Genomic DNA, 27,987 nt, shown 5'->3' with positions numbered 1-27,987 from the left:
ACCCTTGCCCCAGTGGCTGGCGTGAACAGGACTACAGCATGCAGAGCCTTCAACACAGAAAGTGGGTGTGGCAAGAAGCCTCAGGAAAGCCACACACCCTCTGCATGGTTCAGGTTGCTTGGGTGTGCCCCACCCCCTTGCTTACCAGCCTGCTGGCAGAAGTGCATCACAGCCCAGTTACTCTCTGGGTTTAGGTCTCCCCCCGGTCAAAGTAGGCCCAGCGTGCCAGGGGCTACTAGCAACGGTCCACCACTGCAGTGCTTCCTCCACCCAGGGCTATGACTAACCTTTCCCTAAAGCACCTAGCAAGAGCCAGCTCGCATCCCATCTGCAGCATCCCGCAGCCATCTGCCCTGTGGTTCCCACAAGGTGCTGCTGACTCCACCATCCTGCTAGAGGCCCAAGCTGAAGGCAGGCGTTTGGCAGTGCCTGGAAACCAACTACACCCTTTGCAACAGCAGCAAGCAGCATTTCACCCAAGAGCGTTGGCTCTGCCTTGTGCAGATGGCACGGGACGCTAGCTCCTGCAGGAACTGGCGCAGGAAGAGAGCTCACTCACCCCTAGGTGCATGGGGCACCTCAAGCTGTACTATAAACATGAACTGGAGCAAGGTAGGAGCACACACCAGCCAGGGATGAGATGCTGCCACTAGGGATGCTGGTCACGCACACCAGCTCACTGGACTAGGGCTGCTCCAATCAAGGCCCCACCGCATGCAGCAGCATGGCAGAGACAGCAGCATGGCAGAGACAGCAGCAAGAGTTAGCTGGGGTAAGAGTGACCACTTTGCCCCCATGAAGCCTGTGCAGGGCAGAAAGGATGGCATCCCTGCCCCTCCCCCAAGACTGCATGAGCAAACACTGGGCTTTCCTACATGCTAGGTTCAGCCTCTGCCCTGGGCAGAATGTGCTGCTCATCGGCAATCAAGTTACAGCTGCTTCCTCCTCAGAGGCAACAGTGTTTTTAAGGCCAAGCTGGGCCCTTAGCAGCTGTGCTAGAAGTGGAGGGGCTCCTTGGCCCCCTTTCCACGGCCAAGATTTCTGGCAAAACTCCCAGAACTGCACTACTGTGAGTAATAAGGTAGCTGGGGAGCAGGGAAGAAGATTGGAAAATGAGCTGAGGGGCACCTTAAACTAGGAAATTGCCTTTCCTTTACTACCCCCCCACCCCCATGAACCCATCCATGCCCTTCCCCCAGACTTCAATGTGCGTACATAGGGTCAGGTGGTGTGACAATCAGCAGGAAAAATTCAGACTGGCAGGGGCATTTGTAGGTGCAGAGCCCTCACCCCTATTTTAACATGCTTAGAGACCCTCAGCTAATTCCTGGCACTGAAGCTGCTAATTTTGCAGTGCCCAGCCCTGAGACGCTCTGCGGGCAAAGTATTCCAGCCCCCAAATGCTATTCCCCTTCTTTCTTTACTGCTCCCCTGGGGGTGAGTGCTGAACATGGACCCCCCTGCAGGATTCAATTGATTCTACTCATTTCTAAACCAAGCCTATTTTAATGGGGAAGTGGGGGTGGGGGAATGCAGGCTGTGGCAGTAGCACAAAATGAACAGGCAAAGACCACCAGGGCCAGCCCTACCCGAGGGAGCTCCACTCTAGCATAGCAGGGGATTAGCAGATTAGAACACCGATAGGCCTCTCCCATTTAGATTAGGAATACAAGAGCAGGAGGCAGCTGGGCAATCCGATATCCCTGGAGAAGCACCACCACTGCTGCAACTTCCAGGTGCATGGCCCAGGGCAGCATGAGCTGGAAGCCACAGCACCATGCAAAAGCCCTGCTTGGTTCAGCTGCTGCTGCTTCAGAGAAAGCCCATGTCCAGCACCCTCTGCAAGACGGTAGCCTGGGCACAACCCCTTCCAGCAGTGTTGAGTTTAATGGGGCCCTCTTTCCAAGTCATGGAGAGCCCCAGGAGGACTAGTTCTGGCACAACTGCCTGCGCTGGAGCCCAGGGAGTGTGCTTTGGAAGTGGGGCCTTCAATTAAAAACATGGAAAAACAAAGTAAAAAATATCAGCTGGATTCCTCCGAGTTTGTTAAAGCAGAAGGAAAGACGGACATCCCGGGGAGACAGACAGCATGTTTCCATGGGCGCTGACATCCTCTCCTGCCAGCTGGCTAAGAGCTCTCGCTGATAAAAGTCCTATGAGGGGGAAGGGGCAGAGCTGCGCTTCTACTACAGCTGGTGGAGGGTTTGCAGCAGCATGTGGCGGGCAAAGGAGCAGGGATCCAAAGCACGGTTGGGTCTGGAAAAAGAAGAGAAGAGAAAAAGTTCATTTAAAAGCTGCCCCCGACAGCGCTTTGACTCACTGAATTCCAGCACTTTGTGGGTTAACGGGCTCAGTACGGTGCCAGGAACTGGAGCGTCCACCTGCAAGGGACTTCATTCTTACTCAGAGCCAGGGTCGGACGAGGTATAGGAATCGCGGCACTGAATCAGCCTATTGCTCCGTCTAGTCCTGAATCCCACATCCCACAAATCTGGACATTTCCAGAGGCAGGTATAAATATGCAGGCAAGAATCAGTCTAGCAATAACAAGGTTAGTTCAATCAGGGAGGATGAGGCCCTCTTCTAGCAGTTGAGGTGTGAACACCACGGGAGGAGAAACTGCTTTTCCACTACATGCATCCGACGAAGTGGGTATTCACCCACGAAAGCTCATGCTCCAATACGTCTGTTCGTCTATAAGGTGCCACAGGATTCTTTGCTGCTTTTACAGATCCAGACTAACACGGCTACCCCTCTGATACTGGACTGTATTATACAAGCGATCTACTTGTTCCCTGAAGCATGAGGATTGATTGGCCCTGCAATGGTTCTTCCAGAGTAACTACAGCTATACTGTGCTTCCTCAGCTCTCTCATCCTTTCCTGAAATGTACCCAGTCAGCTGGCCTCTGTTATTACTGTGCAGGGCGTGAGGGTAGAGGTTGCTACAGTTACAGCTGCAAGAGGTTTGCCCTTTTCACAGGCTCGTCCTTTGAGCACATTCACTGCTTAGGCTGAAACTTTCCATGCTTTGTGCCCACCCCACGGGAATGTTTCCTGAAGAACTTGCATCCAATACCACCAATGAAAAACATTCCGACCAGCCCTCCCTGCAATGACAGAACAGCAATATATGCAGTGCTCCGTCTGAGGGAGAAGTGGGTTTCAAATGAAGCCAGAAATGTTGAAATATGGGACTGAGCACTATTTCCTTGTTGCTAAACTGTTAGCTATGCACTTTACGGTATTTGCTGAGAGACAGTACCCCGTATGCTCTGCAGTCCAATGGACCAAATTCTGCAGCACTGTTAATGGATTGCATCTCCATGCTCCATTCCCATCCTTCCTGCCCCCGAGTGGTTCATTGCTGAAGATGTACACTGGTGGACAATTCATTACTTTGATGGAGTTTTTACCGGGTTCTCCAGCCAGCCTAGCTCTGCAGGCCTCAGCTCTGATGTTATGTGCAGGGCTTAACTTGGAATCTCCTTTCCAGGCCTTGTGCATGAGAGAAAGGGGAGAGCTTGAACTAGTGAAGTGAACTGTATCCGAGTTCCCTGAACCTCTGCTGCACTAGCCTGCACTTCTATGGCTCCCCCTTCTCCTCAGCTGGATTCTACCTCGGGCTCTCTGCAGCCTGGCTCTATAGAATAGCGAAGGGAGCATGCGCTGTACATAATCAGTTTCCCCTTGTGGGGAAAGGAGCTGAGAGAGGCAGCCGCAGGCAAATCCCAGCAGGGCAGGGACACAACACAAAATGGTGGGGGCCTGTCTGCAGCCAGCTAATGAATTCTGCAGCATCTGTAGGAGGTGGGGAATCAGAAATTCCAGGCAGAGAACCAGCCCTAAGCACCCCCATCTGAGATGATCAGGGCCACTGCGTTCAGGCCCCTTTGCAGAGTCAGATGGGCATCACTTACACTCACTACACTTTTTTTTTTTTTGGAGGTTCTCTTACTCAACAATTGTAAGGCTAGAACAATTTAAAAGGAAAAATTCTGTCACACTGAGTGAGTTCTGTGGCCAATTCCTCGCCCTCAGAGTCCAGAGGGCCCTGGCTACAGGCATTTATAACTTCTCCTACTGAGAGATAATGGAGCTTGGAGACACAGTAAGCGACATCTGCTTTGACCGAAGCAACTCACAGGAACTTTGTAGCTCCACAAGCCCATTACAAAGGAGCTGATAGTCTAACCAGGCCAGGAGAGCTGCTGGAGTGGCTGGATTCATGTACCATGGAAGCTCAGGCCAATGAGCTGAAGGGTTTGACTAGATTCCCAGGGGAAGCTGACCAAGGCTGTTACCTGACACTCCAATGAGCAAAACTTGGCTCTGTAATGAGCTGGACCAACCCGTTAGTTTTGGACAAGAACAGGACAAGCTCCTCAGCATCCAAGCTCCAGGCAAACAGGGGCCACAGATGACCCTGGATTACCAAGATCTTTGGTGAAGCCCTTTGGGCACACAAGGTTTGACTGCAGGAGCAGCTGAAGGAACATAGCAAATCACTAGAGAACCCTGCAAAGCTTTCAGCTGCATAGCTCCCGATTCCCTCTAACCCCCGCAGCCGGGGAGTGAGGTGTTACGCAGAGAGAGCAAGCCCTGAAGCAGCAAAGAAGCGCTCTCTTCCCACGTTGCCTTGGGCTTGTCGCACATCCCCCACCCCGTATTACTGCCCCCCACAGATTAGCGTTGGGAAGGAAGTTCTCACTTGGACAATGGCATGGCTTAACTGCTTGACTCTGCAGCTTTGGTACTAGCTTGTTTTTTCCTATTGCTCTCACCATATGCTAAGACATTTCCTTTGCAAAAGTCACTGGGCTGTTTTATGATTTGACACTATATCACTATAAGACACACACATTCCTCCCTCTAGCTTCTCCTCCTCCCCTCCCAGCAAAACTAGGCTTCTCCGCTTCCCCGTTCTTAAGCAAAGTTATGATGAAATACTGCTGCAGCCGCAGTCAGGAGTTTTGCCACTGACATCAATGAGGCCACATTTTCACTCTGGAAGCCCTACCTACCTACACCACACCTGCAACTGAGGTACCCAAACATCTAGATCAGTAGTTCTCAGCCTGCAGCCCACTTACAGCCCTGTCAGCACAGCTGTGGCCCATGCAAGATCCTCAGGGCCATACAGGTAGTGTGTATATGGCCACATAATACGGAAAGAGCTGCATACGCAGCCCACAAAGGTAAATCGGTGGAGAACCACTGATCTAAATGCAGCAAAATCATGGATGCCACCGTGCTTAATGCGCTATGGGCACAGCTCAGAGAACACCACGCAGGGTTAACTGCTGGCCCAGAGCCTAAGAGAGGGGTGTACACACATCCAGGGCAGAGTGTGCGGTGAATTAACTCCTCAGTGTACGCAGCCACTGGACACTCTCAGGTCAGAGGTTATGCTGGAGGAAGAGCTCGTTAATGGAGCACCTGACTCCGCAGCAGATCACTAGAAGTGAATGTTACAAGTAGTCCCCAGCGTGGCCCATCGTCCAGATCAGTTTTACTTAGACATGTTTTTGTCACAGGCAATAGCACAAGGCTGGAAGGTCTGGGATGGGAATGCCTCCCCCTTGAACATTTTGTTGACATAGTGCAGACAGGTCCAGTGATTGGGGGCTTGGGGACAGCACAGTTCCTGCTCTTCTTTACTTGGGGAGGGGCTGCTTCAGAGCCAGCAAGGTGGTGAGCGGGGCTACAGCTCAGGCTCTGGGGAAAGGAGAGAGAGCTAACGGACAGGACTGCTACGGCAGCTTGTTTATTACAGGAACTACTACCAGCCCCATTTCCTCATCCTTCCTTTGCGGACTGCAACAACAGCGCACAGCTCATGGGCATGTTTGCAGGAGAGATGTGAATAGCTCGCATAGTCTCTCCCCTTTAGGTTAGGAATCAGGAACTCGAATTCTAGCTCCCCCAATCGGCAGCAGGAGCCAGGTCTGACCACCTTTTGGCAGCTTTGTATACAGCTACCTCTGCAGCTATAGCCATACTGTCCTTTGTATGTGGAATGAGCCCCTGAACTGGCCCTGCAAGGCCAGCCACCTCTGCTGTGACGGCTATAAGTCAGCCAGTTAGCTAGCAGCCCTTCCATTTAGCTATTAAGCAAGGCCAGCTATATATATAAGTGTGCACGACTTACAAAGGGCTGAGAGGGCCACAAACTTTTAAGCCAGCGTCTTTCTATGTATTTGTATCGTGCCCGGCCCAATGGGATCCTCATGTTCATGACAGCCTCTGAGGATTTTGGGAATACATGGAATAAATACTGTACCTGACCAATTTTAGCTTTACGCCTGCCCAAAGTTTTAGCTTGGGTATGGAACTTGTTTTAAAAGGTGTCCACTGTTCAGTGCAGACTGAACAGGATATAATCAGGTTAAAAAAAACCACCAAACTCCCTGACATGGACCCTAACTGTGTGGCGATTTGGCAAGTCACAGCCTTTCGGACTCAGTTTCCCCCTCCACTAGTGAAGAGATGGATACCAACACTTATCTACAGCAACGGAGTGCGTGGGGACTCAGTGGTTTGGTTTTTGTAAGTGCCATACAAACGTTAAGTTTCCACTATGCTTCCATGGTTGACTTGTTCGGGGTGGGCGGGGGGGAGAGAGAGAATAGTTCTGGAGACCAATGCCCTATCAATCTGTAACTTTGCCCCAGGGCTACATTTAAGACTTACCCTTTTAATGATTTTAAACAACATTTGCATAAGTATTGGAAGGAAACTGTTAGAACTGACAATCTAAGAAGCATTGTCTTATCTGTGTTATAAGAAATATTTTAGTATTAAAAGAGAATTAAAAAAAAAAAAAAAGGAACAAGGCTTAAAATTTTCACTATTCATGATCTTCACTTTCTGGCGTTCACTCCAAAGATAATTAACAGACTTGTCAATTTTGTTTTCATTTCCCAGCTCTCATGCCCTGTCACAACATGGCAGTGTTCATTTGCAGATGCAATGCACGGGAATTCAAGAAATTTCCATTGGAACTTGAAGTCAGGAAAACTTTATTAATCTTGGATGTTACTTTTGTAATGGCTAAGATATACATTTGGGGCTAAATCTGATTCAGCAGTGTCCTTTTAACTCATTAAACTTGTGATTGGAAATTAGATCCTAGTCTTCCTTTGGGCTAAGACGCTGCTACTGTCGCTTGACATCACTATTCATTAACTTGCCTGCCTCTGCATAAACGCCAGTTTTAAGACCACCTTTAGAAAGTCAGTTTCCCAGTTCATTCCTCATGATCAGCGCTTCTTACCTTGTAAGCTTTGAATGTTGGACTAAGCAAGATAGGAACAGCTTTCCTTTAAGCTGTTCGCATTTTTATTCTAGAACCCCCGCCCACAGGAGGCTCGAAGGGAAGAGTATGTATTTTTCCTTTTAACCTCAACCATATGCAAATGTGTCTAACTTCCTGTAGAACAGGATTGCTTGGCAAGGTGCAATACTCACTTTGTCACGAAGGCCAGGAGAACCGGGGCCAGGGATTTGGGGAAATAATCCTGCTGGACCATATGGTTCAGGGTCATCAGAGGGCCATAGAGGCTTGGGACAGCCTTGATCTTCTCTTCACTCTGCCAGATGGGGATGGGAAAGGACAGAAAAATCAGGCCCATAGCAACTGCCACACCAAACGCAGTCATCACTCCATCTAATCCAGTGTGCTGACTGACCGACCAACCCGATGCCTTTAAAAGGCAAGCAACCCTCCACAGTGCAATGCACACAAACCGGGAGAAATCTGACTCCAGCTGAGGCTCAGCTTCTAGTAAGTCATGGAGATCATCTTAGTTTACATCATGACAGATGCCGTGGTTATTCACACAACTATTTAATTCTTTGCTGGAATTAGCCTTTCCCTCGGCAGCAGGAGGGAGAGCAGGCCCCCGTGTTACACACATTGGGTTATTTAGGAGGTGAGCAATCAACCCAAAGGGAGATGTCTCCCAACACAGGCATCAGCAAGACTCCAGTTTGTTTCAATTAGGGCTTGACAGTCTTGTGAGGTGCAAGCAGTTTAGACCGTGCACATGCATGTTTCTTCTAGACCTTCCTCTGCATAGACACCCTATCAGGACCCCCTCTCCCCCCACTCCCCCCAGCTGAGAAGGAAGCCTACAGCTCCTGCTAGATCCAAGGGGGCAGTTATTGCCTCCTGTAGGCCCCTCTCTCACCCAAGCATACTGTTTCCAGTCACTCCCAGAATTGATTCCAAGTTTAAGCCAGAAGGAACCAATAGCTCTCCTAGTCCAACGACCCATTTATCACAGGCCACAGAATTTCACCCAGTAGCCCCTGGATGGAGCCCAATAACTTGTGTTTGTCTAAAGCACGTCTCCCAGAAAGGCCAAGGGCTTTGATCGGAAGACACCAAGAGATGGAGTATCCACCACTTCCCTTGGGAGTTTGACCTAATGGATAATCACCCTCACTGTTAAATTCAAACTAGAAACAAGGCACGCTGTCTGTCTAGCTTCCAGCCACTGGTTCTTGTTATGCTTCTCGTCACTGAATTTAAGAGCCCCTCCGTGCCCAGTGTTTTCTCCCTATCAAGGTACTTGTACATGAATCAAGTCTCCTCTCCATCTTCTTTTTGATAAGATAGGATTGAGCTCTTCAAGTTGCTCAATATAAAACACTTTCTCTAGCCCTTGAATCATTTGTGGCTCTTTTCTGCACCCTCTCCAATTTTTAACATCCTTTTTAAAATGCTGACACCAGAAGTGTATGCAGCATTCCACTGATGGTCTCAGCAGTGCTGTATACACAAGTCAAGTCACCTCCCTACCTCCGCTCCCCCATTCATACAAGGATCACTCTAGCCCTTTTTGCCACAGCATTGCACTGGGAGCTCATGTTGAGTTGCTTGTCCACCACAACTCCTATATCCTGTTCAGAATCACTGCTTTCCAGGATACAAAGTCTGCCCTGCATTCCCTGTTCCTGAATGGATCCCTTTGCATTAGGTTACACTGAAAGTGTGTTTTGTTTGTACGACCCTAGCTATTGCTTCAAGTCTAGAGTGAAAAAGAAGTATGGAAACAGCCTCCCTCTCCACCCCAAACCTGAGCCATAGATGCACATGGATCACAGTCAACAACTGGTCAGCCAAGAAAGGACTTGAATGGGGGAGTAGTGTCAACAGTCAATTCCCCGAGCCCCGAGCCCAGCCCCGAGAAAGCTCTACTCTCCAATTCATCTCAGCATCTCCACAGTGATTGCAATCTGAGGCAGGATGGGAAAGAAAAAACCCTGTCCACGGAGCAGAGGACTAGAGAACTAGGCCGAGCCTCATGTGAGTGGAGGACGAGGAAGAGAGAACAAAGAGCAGAACATCCAAAGGAAGTGTCTTAGTCCCTAACCCATGTCACAGCTGTGCATTTCCCCAGGTTCAGAGTCATCACTGAGAACCCCAGAAAGCCACATGATCGAAAAGATGATGCAAGTTTTGTGGGTTTAGGGTATTCCAAGTATTTCTGCTGATTTTTCCAGACTTTATTTTCAAATGTTTCTAGTCCTTGAGGCGCCGAGATGCTTCAGATTGATCTATGACGACAGAACAGCCAGACCACTGAAGCACTACTCTGAGCTTGCCGATGGAGACACCTCCAATCCCCCTTCGGCTCAGCTCATGCTGTAGCCTACGTGCAGGTTCTAATGCGGTTAGCTAACTTGCAGCTGATTCTCAAAAACAATCCTACTAACAGGTTTTATTCTGTGCAGCCACAAACTGGATGCTCCAGGCATTAGCAAGGACACTGGATAGAATGAAACTGAAAGTTTCAGTCAGATGTCTTTCGTTTATTCTTGCTGTGGTCCTTTTAAAAGAGAAGATGTGACTAAGTGGCCCTTTTGGATACCAGGGTGAAGAATAAATATTCATGAGGCTACACCCAGGAGTCTGACAACTGGTAACTCATAACTCTATAAAAGCTTTGTCCAGCAGCATCCCAGTTTGTCTGTATGAACCTTCCTGCCTTATAGAGATATTTGATCTTGAATATACAAGCTAGACCAAGTAGAACAGAATTGGGAACAGCTAATCCATGCCCTCCACCCGAATATAATCCCACTCTGGAATCTGTTATCCCTGCAGTTTTCTATTGTCCCTAGGCATTGGGCATACACAGGAGTTTTACCGTTGCCATGGAGACAGGAACATGATTACCCACAATCCAGCAAGCCTTAGCTTTTAACCAGAAACGTAATCAGAACTCAGCCCACCTCACCCATCACAGCCCACTTTTAACTCTCTCCTGCCCTCTCACCTTGAGCAGGCCCATGTGGATCAGTAGGCTGGTGATGAATGCATCAGAATTAAATGTGGCAGAAGTGAAGGCTTTTCTCATCAAGGCATCTAGAGAGAGAAATAAATGTGTCAAGCTGAAAAGCACCATGAGATACTGTGGTGACTACTGTTCATGTCACTACTGGATTCAATTACATTCATCTCATCTGAAGCTGCCTCAATCTCCAGTCTACTACACTGGAACACCACACAGACAGCGGGCTCAGTGCAGAATTTAGGTCAAGTTTGCCATTGAGTACATGAGGCCTTAACTATTATCAGCTGTTAGATGGACCGTGGGAGGCCACACCCCTTTATATACCCTGTTTGTCTCTGGTGCCAGAGGTGACTGCAGGCCACCAGTGAGTGCTGGGAGTTGAAAGAGATGAGGGAGAGAGAAAGCCAAGAAGTCACATGGAGTCCAGTCTTTAGTATGGGGGCTGCATAAATGCCTAGAGAAGAACTATGGTTGAGGCCAAGAAGTGTTAATTGACCTCAGGCAGAGACAATGCAAGGAATGGTCGACCTGGATGCGTTTGGGTAGCACACAGCCTCACCCTCGCTGCGATGGGTTTGACAATTTGGCTGTGAGCTGGTCTCACCGGCCTTTAAAATGACAAGAGCAACAGGCTGCCACGGGACCGTCATTTGGTTTGGTTTCCAGCAAGGAGATCTGTGGTTTTCAGAGTTCCTCAAGATCAGCCACTTGTGGCTCTGGCCCTTACCTCACTTGGTAACTTAAGGAAAGCGGGGTGGCTGCAGTACCATGTGAGACATTATCAATGTTTCCCTCAGGAAGGGTCAGCCCTCCTTCAACACACAGACGCCTCACCCTGAGGAAACCATCTCTTGACACTGCAGCAATTGCCAGATACGACCTGAACTTGCTAGGGAAGGCGAAGAGTATCCAGTTCCAGGTGCATGTGGACACTAGTCACATCGTGGGTGCCAGTCACCCACAGGAGCAGAGGCAGAGATTAGCAGAGCCATACGTGATCTCCTGCTGACCTCAGAGGAAGCTCAGCTGGCCATTTTGCAACAGCCTTTGATACAACTGACCACAGGTTATTGCCTCAGTGACAAGGGACATTATTGGTGTGCACAGAACAGCCCTTTAGTGGTTTCTGTCCTAGGAGTCTGTTAATGGCAATAGCTAGTTGTGTAAATCAGTATAAGAGACTTTAAAGGGATGCCAGATGGAGAAGCCAAATCCTGAACCCTGCACACAGCTCCAATAAGCAGACTGCATGTAGGTGAATATGGCTGCTGTGGATTTCGGGAAGAAAGGATGGAGAATTCCTCTTCCTCAACCCCAGGGCAGTACACCAAGCACCTTCACATACCTTATGCCGCCACGACAGCAGCCTCAGGGCTATGGAAGCATCCACACTTCTACAGGAGGGTTTTGTTCAGTGGATTCACACAGTCCATAGGCCACACCCCACCCAAATCTCTCCTCTACTATACTGTGCTCCAGTGCTGTGCTCCACAGCATACAAAGGGTACATGGTCCCCCCGCACTGCCCCTCTGCCCTGCCCCACACCTTTCCAGTCCCAGTGCTTCTGGAAAGACACGATAGATCTAAGACAGTTACTAGTAAAAGGAACACCAAATGGGTGCTCTCTATTTACACTGTCCCCAGATACAAGAAGAGAGGGGGCACTTTCTATTTACAGTATCATTAATCTGTGGAACTCACTGACAGGATATTGAGGCCAAAACAAAAAACCTAATAAATCCCATCTCCCCCCACCAAAAAATAGCAGGAAGAGTAACACTCACAGCCAAACTAATTAAGCTATAAGGGATATGCTTTGGGGGCATAAACTGATGTTGAAGTTTCAGACCCTCACTCCCCCCAAAACAGCACTGCACAATCTGGCACACTATGGAGACAGAACAGTCTTCCTCTGGCTGCCGTGGGAGACCGAACTACCAAAAAATGGCATGGTCCAGGGAGGCCATCCCTGGGATCTCTTTAGAAGCCACAGGTGCAAGTTAGGCTCCTTCAGCCCACACCTTTGCATGGAGACACTGACTGCATCACCTGTTGTTTCATGCACTACTGTTTTCACTGTGATTTCATCTTTGAACACAGAAGAGATCTTCAGGAGAGCCGTAACCACCTTTTCCGTATCAGATGTGTCTGTCTGTAAGAGATAAAAAGCAGGAGCCATTAAGTGCATGGCAGAGTAAGGGCAGAAGAGACACGATTGCTGCAGAAGCAACAATGAGCCGTGTAACAATTGCCTCCAACTGGCTGCACATGACAGGAACTGTCATGGCTGTATCAGGATGCTCGTGGAGGCATAAGCCATGCCATGAAATGCAGCTGCTGTGCTGGCACCATATCTGCTTCAGAGACGTGCAGCTTCAAGTTGAGTGTCTGCCTGGAAGAGATTACCTCTGGCGGTTAAACAATTTATCCCAACCACACCATCAGAAAGCCACTGACCCACCTACCTGCTGAGCTATCAGAACAGAGCACTTGGGCCCTAGTCGCAGCAGTTTCTCTGGAGATGGGAAGGCGAGGAACGTGGCAACATCCACAGGAGGAGGAGAAGACACAGGAGTAGAGTCCTGAAACAGAGCAAGTGAGATCCCAGCTCATTCTGCAGAGCACCGGCAGAGCTGTGAGTGCATGAATATGTAGGAAAGGGCGATGGTGCTGCAGGTCAGTACTTATCTGCACTGTCAGAGCTTGTGAAGGGGTGGGAAAAGTGAGCCCAGGACAGGAATGGCACTAGATAAGCTGTGAGGAGAAAGCTTGTACTGCAAACGCTATGACTATCTGGCTCCAGGCAGCGCTGTCGTGGCTACAGAAAATGACGGAAGAAATGATTTTCCTGCTAATTTTCTTCAGATCACCACTGAACATTCCTGAGGTACGGTTCTCCCCCCTCCTCTCTTACTCCACCCCTGCTCTGACACATCCCTCCGAGCAAAGAAGAGGTATGTGGACCCCCACTTGTTCTCTACACGTCATAACAGCCTCCCCCCATTTCAAACCTCCCTCCCCTACTCCCAATAAGGGATTATTGGCTACCCCTCAAAGCACATTTACATGTGAGTCAAGAATCTTCTTAGAAGGCAATGATTCCTGTTCTCCCTGCCCCCTCTCCTGCAGCTGTTGTTGTTCCTCCTCTTCATCCTCCCCTTCGTCATCTTCATCCTCTTCGTCCTCGCCTTCATCATCTTCATCCTCTTCGTCTTCCCCTTCGTCATCACTAAGAAGAATTAAGAGAAGAGTTCACATGAAAAGCAGCCCCGCAATACAGACTTCCTGGTCATGCACTGGCACCTGAGAATAGTTCTCCGGGTCATTACAAAATGCAGTAAGAACCTTCCAAGCCTTAAACCACTAAGGTGACTGGCAGCAAATCACTTCTAGGGCAGTGAGTGAGAGCCTTTGGGGACTGCGATGGATTATGGAGTCTGGCATGTTTAGGTCACCTATTCTAATCTGGCCTCAGACCAGCAGTGACAGACTGGGTCCCATCCGACAGCCCTTTGGCAGTGGGTAAAACAGAGGTGAGAGTCTCAGCCTAGTTCCTAGTGGACAGGTGTCCACAAAACACCAGAGCAGGCATCAAGTGTGGGCAGAAGAGTCAAGAGCAGAGCAGGCCACGAAGACCGTGCTCTCACCTCACCCTTACGGAGCTCCCTCCAGATGAAGGTGTGAGGTACACTGAGGGGGTGGGACTTGCATACATACTGGGGATAGAAATTTTCCATCTCCAGTCCTGTTAATCCAACACCTCCCAGTAGTGCCAGACCCCATAAAAACAGGAACTCGCATGATACAGATGTAAAAGGCAGACAGCCAGAGCTCTGACATGAATGGTGAGCAGACCCATGCCACAGCCTTTTCTCATGGCCTACCTCAGGGAACCCAGTACATCTGCCATGTTGAAACCTTCAAGAATCTCCTGGAGCTGTTCACAGCCTTCTTCCCCCAGAGCATTTCCTGGGATGCAAGAAGACAGAAGTCAGCTTGAGGGTGAGGAAGAGACAGACACTCAATTTGTGACAAGAAAATAAAAGTTTAACTAGAGCGCTCAGTGAAGTCCATAAATCCAACCTTTGGCTGGCTGGGAGGATGGCTGCTTGATTTGCATTTCTATAAACACCTTTCACACAAAGCACTTTACAAACTGCTCAGACAGCAGACTTGTCACTGAAATCTGTCAGCTGTTTACCAACTCAGACACCACACAAGGGTTTGAGACAAGAAGAACATTACAGAATCCAATTGCAAGAGAAGTTCAAAGAAAGAAAAATGCAATTAACCAGAAGAGATTTGAGTCTTGGAGACTGAACTCGTTGTACATTTATACAGCTTCTTTCATCCTGGGTGATTCTAAAGCACTTCTCAAATTATATATGTATAGTACCATAGAAATGCAGCCACCTCTGGGAGGGAAGGCAACAACCAACACAAGGAATGGGAAACTGACCATCACATAGAAGCAGACCTCAATGCAAAACTAATAGCATCATGGAATCTTTAATACCAATACAGAGCAGACAGGACCTTGTTTTTAAATTCTCATCCTAGAGCGAGAGACAGACATATGGAACTCAGATTTATTCACTTCAGGAAGCGGCAGGGATAAGCAGTCAGGATTTGAAACTGTGGCTCAAGAGGTTTAAGTATAACCACTAAAGCCTAGGGGAAGAGGGAAGAGCTTATTCGCTTAGTCGGTTCAGCTGCTCTAAGCAGCACCAATATTTTATACAGAGACACTTCTGGCAGCAGTACAGATATTTCAATCCCGCAGACTTTTTCCCCAACGGTTTCTAGAGTTTGTCATGGACTGGATAAGCTTTGATCTAACTTCATGCTCACGTACCATTGAGATCCAGTTTCTCCAACTCAGACTTATCTTCAGTAGCCTCTGCAATAGTCAGGGCAGCATCTCGTTTGATTTCACAGAAGGACAAGTTCAGTTCCTGAGAAGCAGAGGAGAAGTTGCTTTATAGGAACGCTGTATGCCAATTCTCCATTAGAAATACCAGCTTGGCATGCTCAGAATTGTTTAAGGAATTCTCTTCTTTGGAGCTGGTCTCAGCACAGAGGTAATATTTTTTTAAGTTATAAAAGAGACTTGGAAGGGACTCAGGCAGTGAGCAAAGACTAAACAATACAGATAGGCCAACAGACCAATAAGAACAAATTATTCAACGGGCAGCCACATCCCTTGAGACATATTGAATGAGATGATCCCCGAGAAGGGATTTAATATTAAACAGCTGAAGGGAATTTGTTCTGGAATGGATTATTTTGGTTTGATGTCCTCCTCCCTTCACCTGTTATTAATCCTGGGATCCTTTGACCTGGGAGAAAGGATGGCTGTGTCTTACTTTAACAGGCGTATTCATGAACTAACCCCATTGTTTTTTAAATGTGACTTCCACTAGGCACAGTACAGGCCTGAGCTCTGGGTACTACTACAGGGTGGACACTTTTTTCCAAACTCACAAGGCAAGTTGTTAACTCAACTCTCTGCACTAGATAACCTTGCGTAGCTAATATTGTCTCACTGTTTTCTTTCACTCGCCCATTGGTCTGTATCCATTTGTTATCTCTCGTCTTCTATTTAGATTGTAAGCTCCTTGGGACAAGGATCAATCTTTTTGTTCTGCGTTCGTACAGTGCTGAGGCCAAAGGAGCCCTAGGCATGGACCAGAACCCAAAAGCGCATTGGTAATACAAGTAAATAATAATGCAATGGCTGGAGTTAGAGGGACACTCTTACCAAATACCTCACAGGTGACTGAGTAAGACACACCCTGGAAAAGGCTGACAGAAATGCTAGTACTGTAGGGACAATGAAATAGTAGGGTATGGCACTGGACAGGAACTGCAGTCAATATGGGGTCCATAGGTGCCAGGATAATACAAATATTAGTGAACTGGGGTCTCATCCAAGATGTGACATGGAGATACAGATACTGCATTTTATGAACATACTGTACTGGTCACTCATCCTGTACCCCTCCTGATTTATGCTGTCCCATAGTTTAGAATAGCTGCTTCCAAACCCACCCAAGAACCTTGTTAGCAACTTGTAGAGTAGATGAGACAAGTGGCTTTAAATACATTGTTCAACCTGGACTTGAACAGACCACCACTTAGCTCACGCTGGAGCACTGTATGCTGTGAGGTGTAGTTTCCACACATCACACCTCTGAAACCAGCAGTAGGCAGAGCTGTAGAATTTGACAGGCCTGCACTTGGAAGAACCGTGTTTTAGGATTACAGGGTGGGGCTGGGGAGTGGACACAGAACAAGGGAGGGGAAACATACTGGGTGTTTTGGGAAGAGATTTGAAGATGGAGCAGCAGAATGTGGTACCTTTAGTTTAGGGAGCCCCTCTTTGACTGCTTCAGCAATGGCGATGGCACCCTTTGAGCGCACCAGGCAGTCCCCAAAGTTGATCACTTCTACCTGTCGGAGAGTCTTCAGCGTCTGCAGAGAGAGAGTGCACGCCCATGAAGGCAGAAATTCAGGTGAAGGGTAAAGGGAACGATCAACTCTTCTCCCTCCCTGCTTCACAAGGACATTTGGCCCCAAAGCACTGACCATTGTTAACCAGGGGTGGGGGGATGGGGAGGAAGCAGAGAGAGACACCCAATGCAAGCGCTAGTAACTCACCTCTGCCATGGCCACAGCCCCCTTCTCTGTGAAGGTGTTGTCATTCAGATTGATAACCCTCAGCAAAGGGTTGGCAGCAAAGGCCTGGGCCAGCGCTGTAATGCCAGGATGGTTGATTCCGTTCTGTGGCATATGGACCTCTTCCAGTGTCCCGATGAGCTAGATTCAGACAGGATTAGCCATTAGAAAAAAGACACTTCAATACAAGCAGAGACAACCACCATCCCACAGGATTACCTTACAAATTGCTTCTCTGTCACCCACAGTGAGTCCACTATATCACCCACCAGAACCCCTGCAATCCTGTTAACTGCTACAAATACACCCCTTCTACCCCAGCAGCTATGCCTCCAGTGACAAATCAAGATAGGACTGATGTTTTTATTTGGTGAGTCAGGGCTTAGCATGTCATTTTCCATCTGTTCTTTGGCCAAAGATTCTGAGCCTTGGGGCTATAAGCCAGAAGTGGCTCAAGAAGCTGCTTTCCAGGTCAAGGCACATGACCACTTGGCAGAATCAAAATCTTTTGCTTCTTTTTAGTTCTGCTTCTGGCCACAAAGGAAACCATCCAAAATGGGAATTAGTGCAGTATGGCACATACAATATATAACATGAAAATAAGACTACAGCCCACACAAGTCTAAGTGCCTTGCTATATGGAAAAAAAACCCAAACCTGTCATTGTTTTAGGGATTGCAGGCTGGTCTTAGCACTGTGCAGAATACTCTTTAGTCCACACACCTAATGGCATTATATAAATATGTAAGACAGGCCTAGGAAGATACTTATATAGTATCCAAAGAGAGAGAGTCTCGTTTATTTGTAGTTGTTAAACAGGCAGGATCATATCTACCCATTTATATGCAACAATACACATATTGATGGAGTCACCAATACGTAGATTCTGCAACATTATTGCTGGCACATTTGACAGCATGCAAGATAATTAAAAAGTCACTAGGTGGTAGAAAATGTACATTTGAAAGACATGGAGGCACTTGTTATTTCTGTGGCTCAACTCCTGTTGCCTTGGATGGGAGTTATGTAGTGAGCAGCTATGGTGGGATCCAAGAAGGTACATCAGCACCTAAGTCCCAGTTTTGGCACCAATGTGGTCCACAAACCTCCTGCTGAACCATATAGGTGCCTAAACTCACTCAGTGAATATGTTTTTCAGAGTCCCTCAGCGCCTATGTTCCTGCCTCTGGGCACAAGCGCTGCTGTCTCCCTCTAGGCAGACATATAACTCAGGCTGCCTAAGCCCCAGAGCGATTCACAAACCAGGGGAAAACAGGCATTTGGCCCCTGAAGTCAGGTGAAGTGCCTACCGGATCAGCTCCCATTCCAAACAAAACTTTTAGCTCAACAGTTAGAGCACTTGCCTGGGATGTGGGAGACTCTTGTTCAAATCCTCTCAGAAGAAAGCTCTACCCAGTGAGCTAAGCAATATTCTGAAATGGGGCTTCCTCAGTCTTTCCCGTTGAAGCAGCTGCACTCTCGATGAATAATGGCAGCAGGGGGACTGGACCCAGGGTCTCCCACCTCCCAGGTGGGTGTCTAAACCACTGGACTACAGCCAGTCACTCTCACTCATGTACTCGCTCTCTCTGGCCCAGTGACTGTTTTAAGTATTTATCCACAGAGAGAATGGGCAAGAATGGGAATGACTCTGTAGTCCAGTGGTCAGGACACCCACATGGGAGGCCCTGAGTCCAGTCCCCCTGCTCCTATCACTCTCCCATTATTTATCCAGAGTGCAACAGCTTTGACAGGAGACAGAGGGAGCCCCACATCAGAATACCCCCTAGCTCAGTGGTTAGAACACTCAGATGATTTGAACAGGGGTCTTCTGCTTTTCTCCCTCTCTGGCAGGTCACTGCTCTACCCACTGAACTAACAATTATGAGGTGGGCCCAGCATCAGCACCCCGTTTTGCGCAGGACAGGCGTTTAACTCATTCCTGCAAGAAAAGGCCTTAGATGCTTGTCTCCAGGCAGTGAGTTCCCACTGACTGAATGCTAAGCAGAGCTGGGTGCCTCCCTGCAGCCTGGACTTAGGTGCCTATTTCTGAGACCTGGGTAAGGCTTAGCACACAGCCCTCTTCTTGGCATCTCCTGTTAGCTTAGGTAGCTGCTCAGCTAGCATGCTGGCTTTTGTGGAACAAGGTGGATGAAGTAATATCTTTTATTGGGCCAACTTCTGCTGGTGAGAGAGACAAACTTTCCTGCCACAGGGCAGGGCTGGGAAAGGTACTCCCAGCATCACAGCAAAATGCAAGGTGGAATAGATAGGTTAGTGTAAGTAGTTAGCACATATTCTAAAGGGACCATTCAAGGTAGAGTGACCCATTAACACCTCCGCAGTCAGAGGACAAGAAGAGGGCATTAGTGGGTTGCAGATGGTTGTAATAAGCCACAAATCCAATGTTTGTTCAGTCCCTGATTTTTAGTGTCTAGCAGAATAATGAATTTAAGCTCCCAGGCTCAGCTTTTTAAAGTGTTGAGGATGAGGACTGATAGGTCAGATATAGAGTGATTGTTTTGTGAAAAGTATTCACCCACAGGTGATATGGTGTTTGTCGTCTTATTTTCCTGAGAGAGTTCATTCAAGAGCATAGTAGCAAAGAGTCCTGTGGCACCTTATAGACTAACAGACGTTTTGGAGCATGAGCTTTCGTGGGTGAATACCCACTTCGTCAGATGCATGCATAGTGATTGCCTGGTTTCACCCACACAGTTGTTATTGGGGCATTTAGTGCACTGGATGAGGTACACCATGTTGGGATAGGCATGTGTAGGACCCCTGGATCTTGAAAGGTGTGTGTCTGGCGGGCGGGAGTAGAGAGAGAGGAAATGATCATTGTAGCAGTGGATATATGTCTGTAGGTTTTGCATCTGTTGTTCTGGCAGGGTCTGGTGCTGCTATAAGATGGTATAGTCCTGGTCTGTGGGGAGCTTGCTTCCGATGAGCTTGGAGAAGTTGGGGAGCTTTATTTGGAGGCCAGAGGAGGGGATTTAAGAAAGATTTCTTTCAGGATAGATCCCCATTGAGCATGGGTTCCAACTATTTGATGATACCCCATATGAGTTCCAGTGTTGAGTGATGGGTGACAACTAGCAGTGTGCAGTCAGAAGGGGTTTTATTTCTGTATTGAAGCACATTTTCTCTGGCTATTTGGGTGGCCCGATCCAAGCTTCGATCTCATTCTCTGGTGAAGTAGTGTTGTTTGGTGAAGGTGGTTTTGAGTGTGTTAAGTTGTATATCCCAGACTTCCTCCTTGGAGCACATTTTGTGGTATCTGAGTGCCTGGCTGTAGATAACAGATTCCTAGGTGTGTTGCTATGTGGGTTTCTTGTATATGGTTGTCTGCAGGGTTGCATTGCTGAAGCTGATTGGTGTCCAGGAAGTTGATGCAAGTGTGGGAGTGTTCAAGGGAGAGAGTTTAATAGACGAGTGGGAGTTGTTGAAATTATGGTGGAAATTTATGAGGGACGTTAAGCCCCCTGTCCAGAGGATGAAAATATCAACATCTCAGGTATATTGTTGTCGGTTTCATGGTGCATTTACTTTTGTGGATCACATGCTTAGGCACCTCGCTCTCCCCATTCGTTGTGTAGGGAGCCTAGGCCACTCACTTGGTTTTGTAGAATGCTGTGTTGTTCCTGTGACTTTCTAGGTATCTAAAAAGATAGGCGCCGTGATGCTCAGTGTTGCGACATCTAGTCCCTTCATGGATACCACCCCTACATAGTACTCATGGCTGAAAGAAGCAGGATGAAGACAGACATTCTCTGCCTAAAAGAGCTTTTGGAGGGCAGCCCGTCTCTCTCAGGATACATTCTTAAAGGGTGAAGTTATCTCAAAACTTCCATGCACTGAATTTAAATCCTTATTTTTTGCCAGACTTGTATATAATCATTATGGGTCTTTTTAGCTGAAAAGCACAGTGTTTTGAGATCTGGCACAAAGGATCTAGGATATGGAGATCACAGGAGGAAAGAGGGAGGCAATGCAAGGTTTGCTGGTGAGGAAACGTGGAGACTTCTTGTCACTTAGTCCCCCAAAACTACCACAAGTCTAAACCAAATTCCAGTCTCATTCATTCTCGCTGGACAGAAAGGTGGGCATGGGACAGCCTAATTTCCATTCCCCCACCCAAATACAGCACTAGCAGCTTGATCAGAACAGGGGCTAAGGGAAGAAATGAGACACCAGTTAGTAGTGCCCCCTGCAGGAGCTTTGTGAGCAAGAGATAAAAGCTATGCCTGGGCCAGCTATCATAGTGATTAGAGATATAACTGGTCATTTGGCCCGCCCCCTCCCAGTGCCAGATTATCTCCAACTGCATCACTTGTTCTGTACTGTATTAAGTTACTCAAGCAATACATCACTTCACCTAACAGTTACCAGATTATAGTGTGGAGTAGTTACTCATCATGGAAATGAATCGTGTTTTCTGTGCTCAGTCTTGTCCCCTTACTCTCAGTTATGCCTCTTCTAACCAAGTCTTCTCCTTTTCTTGGTGTTATCATCCTCAAATGCTTGACTGTTTTAGCAGCATACAGATTGCTGTGGTAAAGATGAACTGAGGGCCAGTACCTTATGCACACCCTTCTCCTCAGTGCACATTTCTTTAGCATACGTGTCTGAATACACACTGCTCCCCCATCACTACCAGAACCAGTGCCCACATATACTTGACACACATGTACCCCCTCTCTGAGGAAGTCCTACTTTGGAGCTTACCCCAAATGCCTCAGCCAGTGCGGTGGCACCATCGTTCTCCAGGCGGTTCCTGCCAGCCACAAATACTTTCAAAGCCAGAGGTTTGCCCATGGCACTTGACTTCCTGTGACACTCTTTCAGGGCAGCTGCTAAGATCTAGAGACAATATTAACAGCTTTATATTACTATAGCATCTCATCCTGGGAGGATCCCAGAAATGTTTTATGAATTGGATATATAGGAAGCATTTAGGACACCACTGAAGTGAAGCTGCTTCTGGTGTGGGACACAGGAACCATTTTACACCACCACTATTACACAATATTAACAGTGTAGTCACACTTGAAACTGTAGAAGGAAATTTATAGCACAAAAACGCAATTGTCCCTTTGCCCTGTCTAAACACAAACTTGGGTAAACAACCCTGCTCTTTAGTCACCATGAATTGTCAAGGCCTTGGTTTTACACTTCAAAAGAACAGCCTCCATCAGAGCCAGGCTCAGGCACTGGGTTCAGAGAGAAGAACAGAATTCTCTTGATGGGGGACTCTCCTGTCCAGGTATTGGGATAGGCCAACTCTGCTCATCTTGGACATCTCATGAGATCAGTCTGAAGTATGATGGTAATCAAGACAACAAAGGGGGAAGTTGGAACCTAAGGCCCCTCATACCCAATCTTTATGGAGTGACCAATGCAAGTGAGCTGGGACTGAGAAATGTCACTTACCTTGCCGCCTCCAATGCCCATGCCACAGTTGTTCAGCTTGAGCTCCTGCAAAGTGAAGCAGGCAGGACTCTTCAGCAGTGCCTCAAAGCCACGCACGCCATCTGGCCCAAAGGCATTGTCGCTCAGGTCCAGCTCCACCAGCTGGGAACCTGCGGTGACAAGGGCCTCCCCCAGGGCAGTCTGTGAGGAGGCAAGGGATTTGGTTTTTAGTAACATAGCTCCACAGGCCCATTTAGACCACTACTCAGTGCTTCAGAAGAGCCCCCCACCACCCACCCACCCTGCATTATGCAGTGCTGCACGAGGCAGAGGGAATCTTTTCTGATTGCCAAGGCAGTTAGCTTGTGCCCTGAAGCATGGGATTTGATTACTGTTAGCTGAATGTGCACAGCTCTAAGTATTAGACACCATGAAGTTATCCAGGCCTTTTTAAAAGAAGGCCACAGGAGCCATACACATTTCAGTGACCTGCCCAAGCACCAAGTTTCACAGATACAAATACATGCTACTTAAATGAGCAATTATTCTTTTTGATTTTAAGATTACAGAAGCCATCTCCTGATTCACCCCAGAATCATTTCAAGTTGCTGCTTTAAGAGGGTATCCTTTTATTCTGGAGTCCTCATTTTCCACCCTGCCCATCAGATGGCCACACCGCTGATTCTCCTCCAGGTAAGAGCTGCTTCACTGCTCAGCCAGAAGGTGCTTATGCTATCGCTTCTTCCCATCATCCCAGAGACAGAGGGAGAGGGAAAGCCATACATGCTCATGCTTTATCAGCAAGGTTATGTCTGTATTTGGGTCTCTGGCAGCACATGGATCCATGGGAAGGATGGATAGTTTTAAGTGTAAACATAAGGAGCAAGAGGAGATTAGGGTTAAGAGTAATCACAAATCTGAAACTTTAACCCCCAATTCTCCCACTTACCAGAGCAAAAGGGATCTCAGACCTCAATCTCCCTGTGAACATGTCACTCCAATGACACCTCTAAAAAGAGAGAGATGGAAAGATATGACTGTCAAATATCAGAAGCACACACAAAGGTCTTCTAGCCCCCAGCACTCGACAGGGGACATGATATATTACAATTTACACTTCTCTTGTGCCTGTCACCTAATTATGCCAAAGAGCTACACAAACTATAATTCACTTCACCCACCAAGGAAACACAGTCATTTCTGCGGTAGAATTCATCAGCTGTTTAACAGTGCACAGCAACAACACACAAGAACTGAGGACATAAGTGAAGATTACCATACCCAATGAAAACTGAAGGATGCAGAATGAGAATTTCATCAGGATAGGAAGCCTAAACTTATGAGAAGGGCCACAGAAACCTCAGTGACCACAAGCTGTCAAGGCTTCAGGTTTAGGTTTCATTCAGAAGATAGCATTTCCAGTGGCACAGTACCCACCCATCTCAATACTAGGCTAGAGTACTGGATAAATAATTCAAGGGGTAGAAAACATTGTGGTAAACTTCCATCACCATTTCCTGGGCTTTGTTTGAAGTCTCCTACCCAAGCAGGAGGTCTGACTCTGCAAAATCTGATGAGATCACAGCCCTAAGTGGCTACACTGCATTACTAGAGCGCTCCCCTCTGGTTTACAGAGGCTTACCCTGGTGTGAGTCTTCTCTCATGGCTTTCTTGTCTCAGCCAGGGAGCGCTGCCCAAGGCTGAAATGCAGTATTTCAGCAAATGCTACTCACAGGGCTGTTAAGCCAAGTTATGAGGTCCTATGGGTTTGCTACCACTTATTCATACACAAGCCTAGTTTCCTGGGTCTATTCTTATCTGCTGGGGGGACAAGGAGGGAATTTGAAGTTTGTATCGCTCCTGCAGGGACCTGTCCTGGGTCAGTGCTCAAAAACAGAAAGGCCTTCAGCATCTCGTCAAGATATCCTCCCCTTCAGTACTACTAAAAGATCTCACCTTGAGTTCAGCTTTCTTCTCCAGGGCTTTGGCAATGACCTTTGCTGCCTCCACACCCACAGTGTTGCCTTCCAGGCGCAGGGCTTCCAAGCCATCAAATTCCTCAATTTCCTTAGACACCTCTTTGGCTGCACAGAGCAAGCAGAGCCTTACTCTCCTCCTTTCTAACCCAAGTCATCTTAGGTTCCCTACAAGGGCAGGTTGCAGGGTCTCTCTTCCCACCACTACTCATTTTTCCCCAGCCTCTAGGTCTTTTACCCACAACTAACGTGGTTTTGCACTAACAAGGAGGGGTAAGAAGGAGAGCATTGCCATGCAAACTAGTGGGAAAAGTCAGTCCCGGGTTTGAGAACAACCTACTTCCAGGTGCGATTCAGGGATTTATTCCCCCACTGCAAGACAAGGACAACACTGCCCAGCCAGTGCTTTATCCTAACAAAGAGATGTGCAAGGGGAAGAGCACCCCAGGCAAACAACAACAAGCCTGTCTAGGACTAAGACAGGAACTGAGGCACTCTATCCTACAGCAAGGGGGACTGCAGAGGCAGGCAGGAGAGACTAACCAATCCCCCTGCACGGAGCTTGTAAAGCCTTGCTAGCATCCCTTGGCATTTCAATCATTCCGAGTTTTACTAGGCTTCCTGAAGCATTTAGTGTAGGAGGCAAGTCTCTTGCCTCTAGCAATTTAAAGCGTCAGTGTGCGTATTAAAAGGACAAGAGACACACCCAGAACAAAATCAATGTTTATAAGTCAGGGAGAGTCAAAACCAGTTTCTCCAGGTGTAGCAGTGAAGCTGGGATAGTGTGGTGGGGGGAAAGGTGGGGAGGGCTTGCTTCTCTATCAGAAGTCCCCATTTCTCAGATGGCTGACCCTTGTATCCCCCTGCCACATTACACAGATTCTCACATATTGGAGTTAGCTGTGTCCAGACACCTTTAGTTAGGAGGAGGTTCACACAGCTCTGGGATGGCACTAACATGTACCCAGGGGGAACACTGCCCCAACACAAGCGTTTTCTCTTACCATCTTCGGCGGTGTTGAGTTTTAGGCTCTTGCCTTTGAAACTCAGCTGCCCTCCGCCCACTTGGGCTTTGGCAAGTGACTCCACTAGCTTAGTGATGTCCTCGGATGCCATTTTCTCCACTTCACCAACTTCCAAGAACTGTTGATTTAAAGGGAGTACACTGTCAAGATAAACAAAAAGACTTTGACGTGAAGAAACAGGTTTAATCTGGTTTACAAATAGCATCTCAGGTTATCAACACTAATTTTTTTAGAAATCTAGTTGATTGAGCTATTAAAAAAAAAACCCAAACAGTAACAATCATGACAGTGAGACTAGATTGGTCAGTTTCAGAATCTGAAAGTGTGTTGCAGGGAAAGGTTTAGATTTTAATCTAGTCATTACTGTTAATCAACACGACTGAATTGGGCACCTGAACTACCTGACAACATCCCATAAGACATTACTCTGTTTGCAATACTGTTAGAACTGCAAAACAGCATTCTTCTCCCCAAAATCATGGCCTTTAAACACAAGCCATGATCCAGCCCTGCGAGTTTCCCCTCCTCTGAAAGCTGGGCCAGAGTTAAACACAACTGTTTTTCCTTTTCACTTAAATCCTGGCTGGTACTCACATGGCAGCACAGTACTAGAATCAGATTTGGTTACTGAATAGCTACCACAGAGGTAACATGAGTGCAGGACACAAGAGCAACTACAGTGTACTTTATTATTTACTAGTATTTTACCCAGTCTAGTTGTAACTGTAACAAGCAAAGGGGTTTTCCACCTCTTTCCCTGAAAAACTATTCCACAGCCTGAAACACCTGGTAAATTTTGCAGACAGTCCAAGATTTCCCTTTGGTTGGTTCATTCTTCTGATCCTAGTTGGAAATGCTTTAGATTATATTAGATAATTCTTCCCCCCACTTGGCAATTGCACACCATGTTTTTGTGGATTCTTAGGCCACCCATTAGTCAAAACTGAGCTAAGCGATCTCAGAAGCTTGTCTCTCTCAGGCTCCGTCTACACTACAGTGGTACAGCTGATGTAGCACTTCTGGTGAAGATACTCTAAGTGGATGGGTCCTGCCTCCCTGAGAGGCCGTAGCTATGTCAGTGGGAGAAGCTCTCCCACCAACATACCGCATTCCACACTGGCATTTAGGCTGATATAATTAATGTCGCTCAGATTATTCACCCCCCAGAGTGAGGCAAGTGATACTAAAGTAATGTGTAGTGCAGACATAGCAGCACTAACAGAAGTTGATCTGATAATCGACGTTACCTCACCCCCCCCCCCCTTGTCTCGCTAATATCCTGGGACCGACAGGGCTACAACAGAGCTAGCTGTTTGTCCATCTGTCTGTGTCAGCCACTCCAACTTCCGCTGCTCTCCATCACGCTGTAGTTAATGGCTCTCCGGCGAGGCGGCCAGAGCGCAGCACAGCAGGTGAGGATGTAACAGGGAGAGGCGGGACCGGCGCCTCCTCGCTCTGTGATGCAACAACCCTGCCTACGCAGCGCAGAATTACTCACCCGCCTCAGTCCGCCCGGGCCGCTTGCGGAGCCCAGGGGAGGCGGCAGGCACAAGAGCAGGGCGGCTCCAGTTGTGCAACGCAGCGAGAGAGAGAAACAACCGGGAGGGATGCGGGGCCAGAGGCGCGTCTCCCGGAGCACATGGCCCGGGGGACGGGGCGCAGGACCGGCCGCACGGGGCACAGACACTCCCCGCCCCGGGCAGCAAGGGGTTGCGGGGGGGGGGAGACACACCCATCCCACCCCCTCCCCCAGCAGCTGTTTACCTGGGAAACCCGGCAGGGCCGGGGCCCGCGGAGATCGGGCTGGAGAAGCGTCAGGACCCGCCCATCCCCCCGACCCCGTCAACTTCCGGCCGACCCTACAGTAAACAAGCCGCCCGGCCCCGGCTCCGGCCCCGCTCACCTGCGCGCGGTGCCGCCGCGTGTGGGTCGGACGCGCCTGGCTCTGGCCCGTCACGCCGAGGACGATGGCGCAGGGGGGAGGCGGAGGATTTCAAACCCGGCAGTTTTGTTTTCCCGGTTCTGATTCGCTCGCCCGGCCGCCGCGGCGGCGCTGACGCCGGCCCTTCCCCGCGGGGCACGCTGGGAACTGTGGTTCCCCTGGAGACCCTGGCCTGGTTCGCCGAGCCCTTGGGAAGACTACAAGTCCCGTGGTGCACCGCGCGGTGGCTCGCTGGGCCGCGAGGCATACCGGGAATTGGAGTTCTACAAAGGAAGAACGAGGGCTTCTGGTGGGGGAGCCAGGCGCGTGGACTGTGGTTCCCAGGATGCCTCGCGCAGCGCCAGCTGCTAAAAGGGGTGTGGGAGGTAGGCGAGGATGGGTGCAGAGCTGGAGGTCAGAGGCCTGGCAACCAGGGTGCATGTGGGTGCTGCCAGGTTCTACAGTGCAGCCCCTAGACTAGAGAATGGACTGAAATGGCTGAACCAGCCTCGGTGGGGGCCCGGGGCCAGGAGGCAGTTTTTGTTCAAAGTTGGTAACAATTTTTCTAACCCTGTGTGAACCTGCTGGTTGCCAAGCCTGAGCTTTGACGTTCAGACCCTGCAGCTTGCAAACACATACAGTTGCCAAAGTTCACCAGAAACGTTTGGTAT

General features: G+C 48.5%; 1 protein-coding gene across 3 annotated transcripts; it reads right to left on the bottom strand.

The window, feature by feature from the left end:
* Window positions 1–16: 16 nt before the first annotated feature.
* RANGAP1 (Ran GTPase activating protein 1) lies at window positions 17–27,454 on the bottom strand. 3 transcript variants are annotated; one of them, XM_044984229.1, is made up of 16 exons: window positions 27,299–27,454; window positions 25,375–25,535; window positions 24,351–24,478; window positions 23,344–23,403; window positions 22,416–22,595; window positions 21,711–21,845; window positions 16,965–17,123; window positions 16,665–16,778; window positions 15,160–15,259; window positions 14,189–14,273; window positions 13,371–13,533; window positions 12,770–12,886; window positions 12,354–12,456; window positions 10,286–10,374; window positions 7,470–7,591; window positions 17–2,256 (listed from the first exon to the last, which is right to left on the bottom strand). In XM_044984229.1, exons 2-16 carry the CDS (start codon window positions 25,484–25,486, stop codon window positions 2,187–2,189), a joined length of 1,737 nt encoding a protein of 578 aa, XP_044840164.1. In that variant the 5' UTR covers window positions 25,487–25,535; window positions 27,299–27,454; the 3' UTR covers window positions 17–2,186. The 3 variants fall into 3 exon arrangements, with proteins under 3 accessions (XP_044840164.1, XP_044840170.1, XP_044840177.1); XM_044984235.1 differs by having other exon boundaries at window positions 25,375–25,513; window positions 27,299–27,451; XM_044984242.1 differs by lacking the exon at window positions 27,299–27,454 and adding an exon at window positions 26,740–26,797 and having other exon boundaries at window positions 25,375–25,513.
* Between the last annotated feature and the right edge of the window lie 533 nt (window positions 27,455–27,987).

The sequence above is a fragment of the Mauremys mutica genome, chromosome 1, assembly GCF_020497125.1.
Source record: "Mauremys mutica isolate MM-2020 ecotype Southern chromosome 1, ASM2049712v1, whole genome shotgun sequence".
Classification (NCBI taxonomy): domain Eukaryota; kingdom Metazoa; phylum Chordata; order Testudines; family Geoemydidae; genus Mauremys; species Mauremys mutica.
The sequence above is the reverse complement of the archived record's forward strand: the minus strand, read 5'-3'. Positions and strand labels throughout refer to the sequence as shown.

Coding starts and splice junctions, on each gene's coding strand:
- RANGAP1 (XM_044984229.1), bottom strand. CDS start 25,486: ATGGCATCCGAGGACATCACTAAGCTAGTGGAGTCACTTGCCAAAGCC. Junction 23,404..24,350: donor AGAAGAAAGCTGAACTCAAG/GTGAGATCTTTT, acceptor CTCTCTTTTTAG/AGGTGTCATTGGAGTGACAT. Junction 15,260..16,664: donor AGGGGCTCCCTAAACTAAAG/GTACCACATTCT, acceptor TCTGCTTCTCAG/GAACTGAACTTGTCCTTCTG.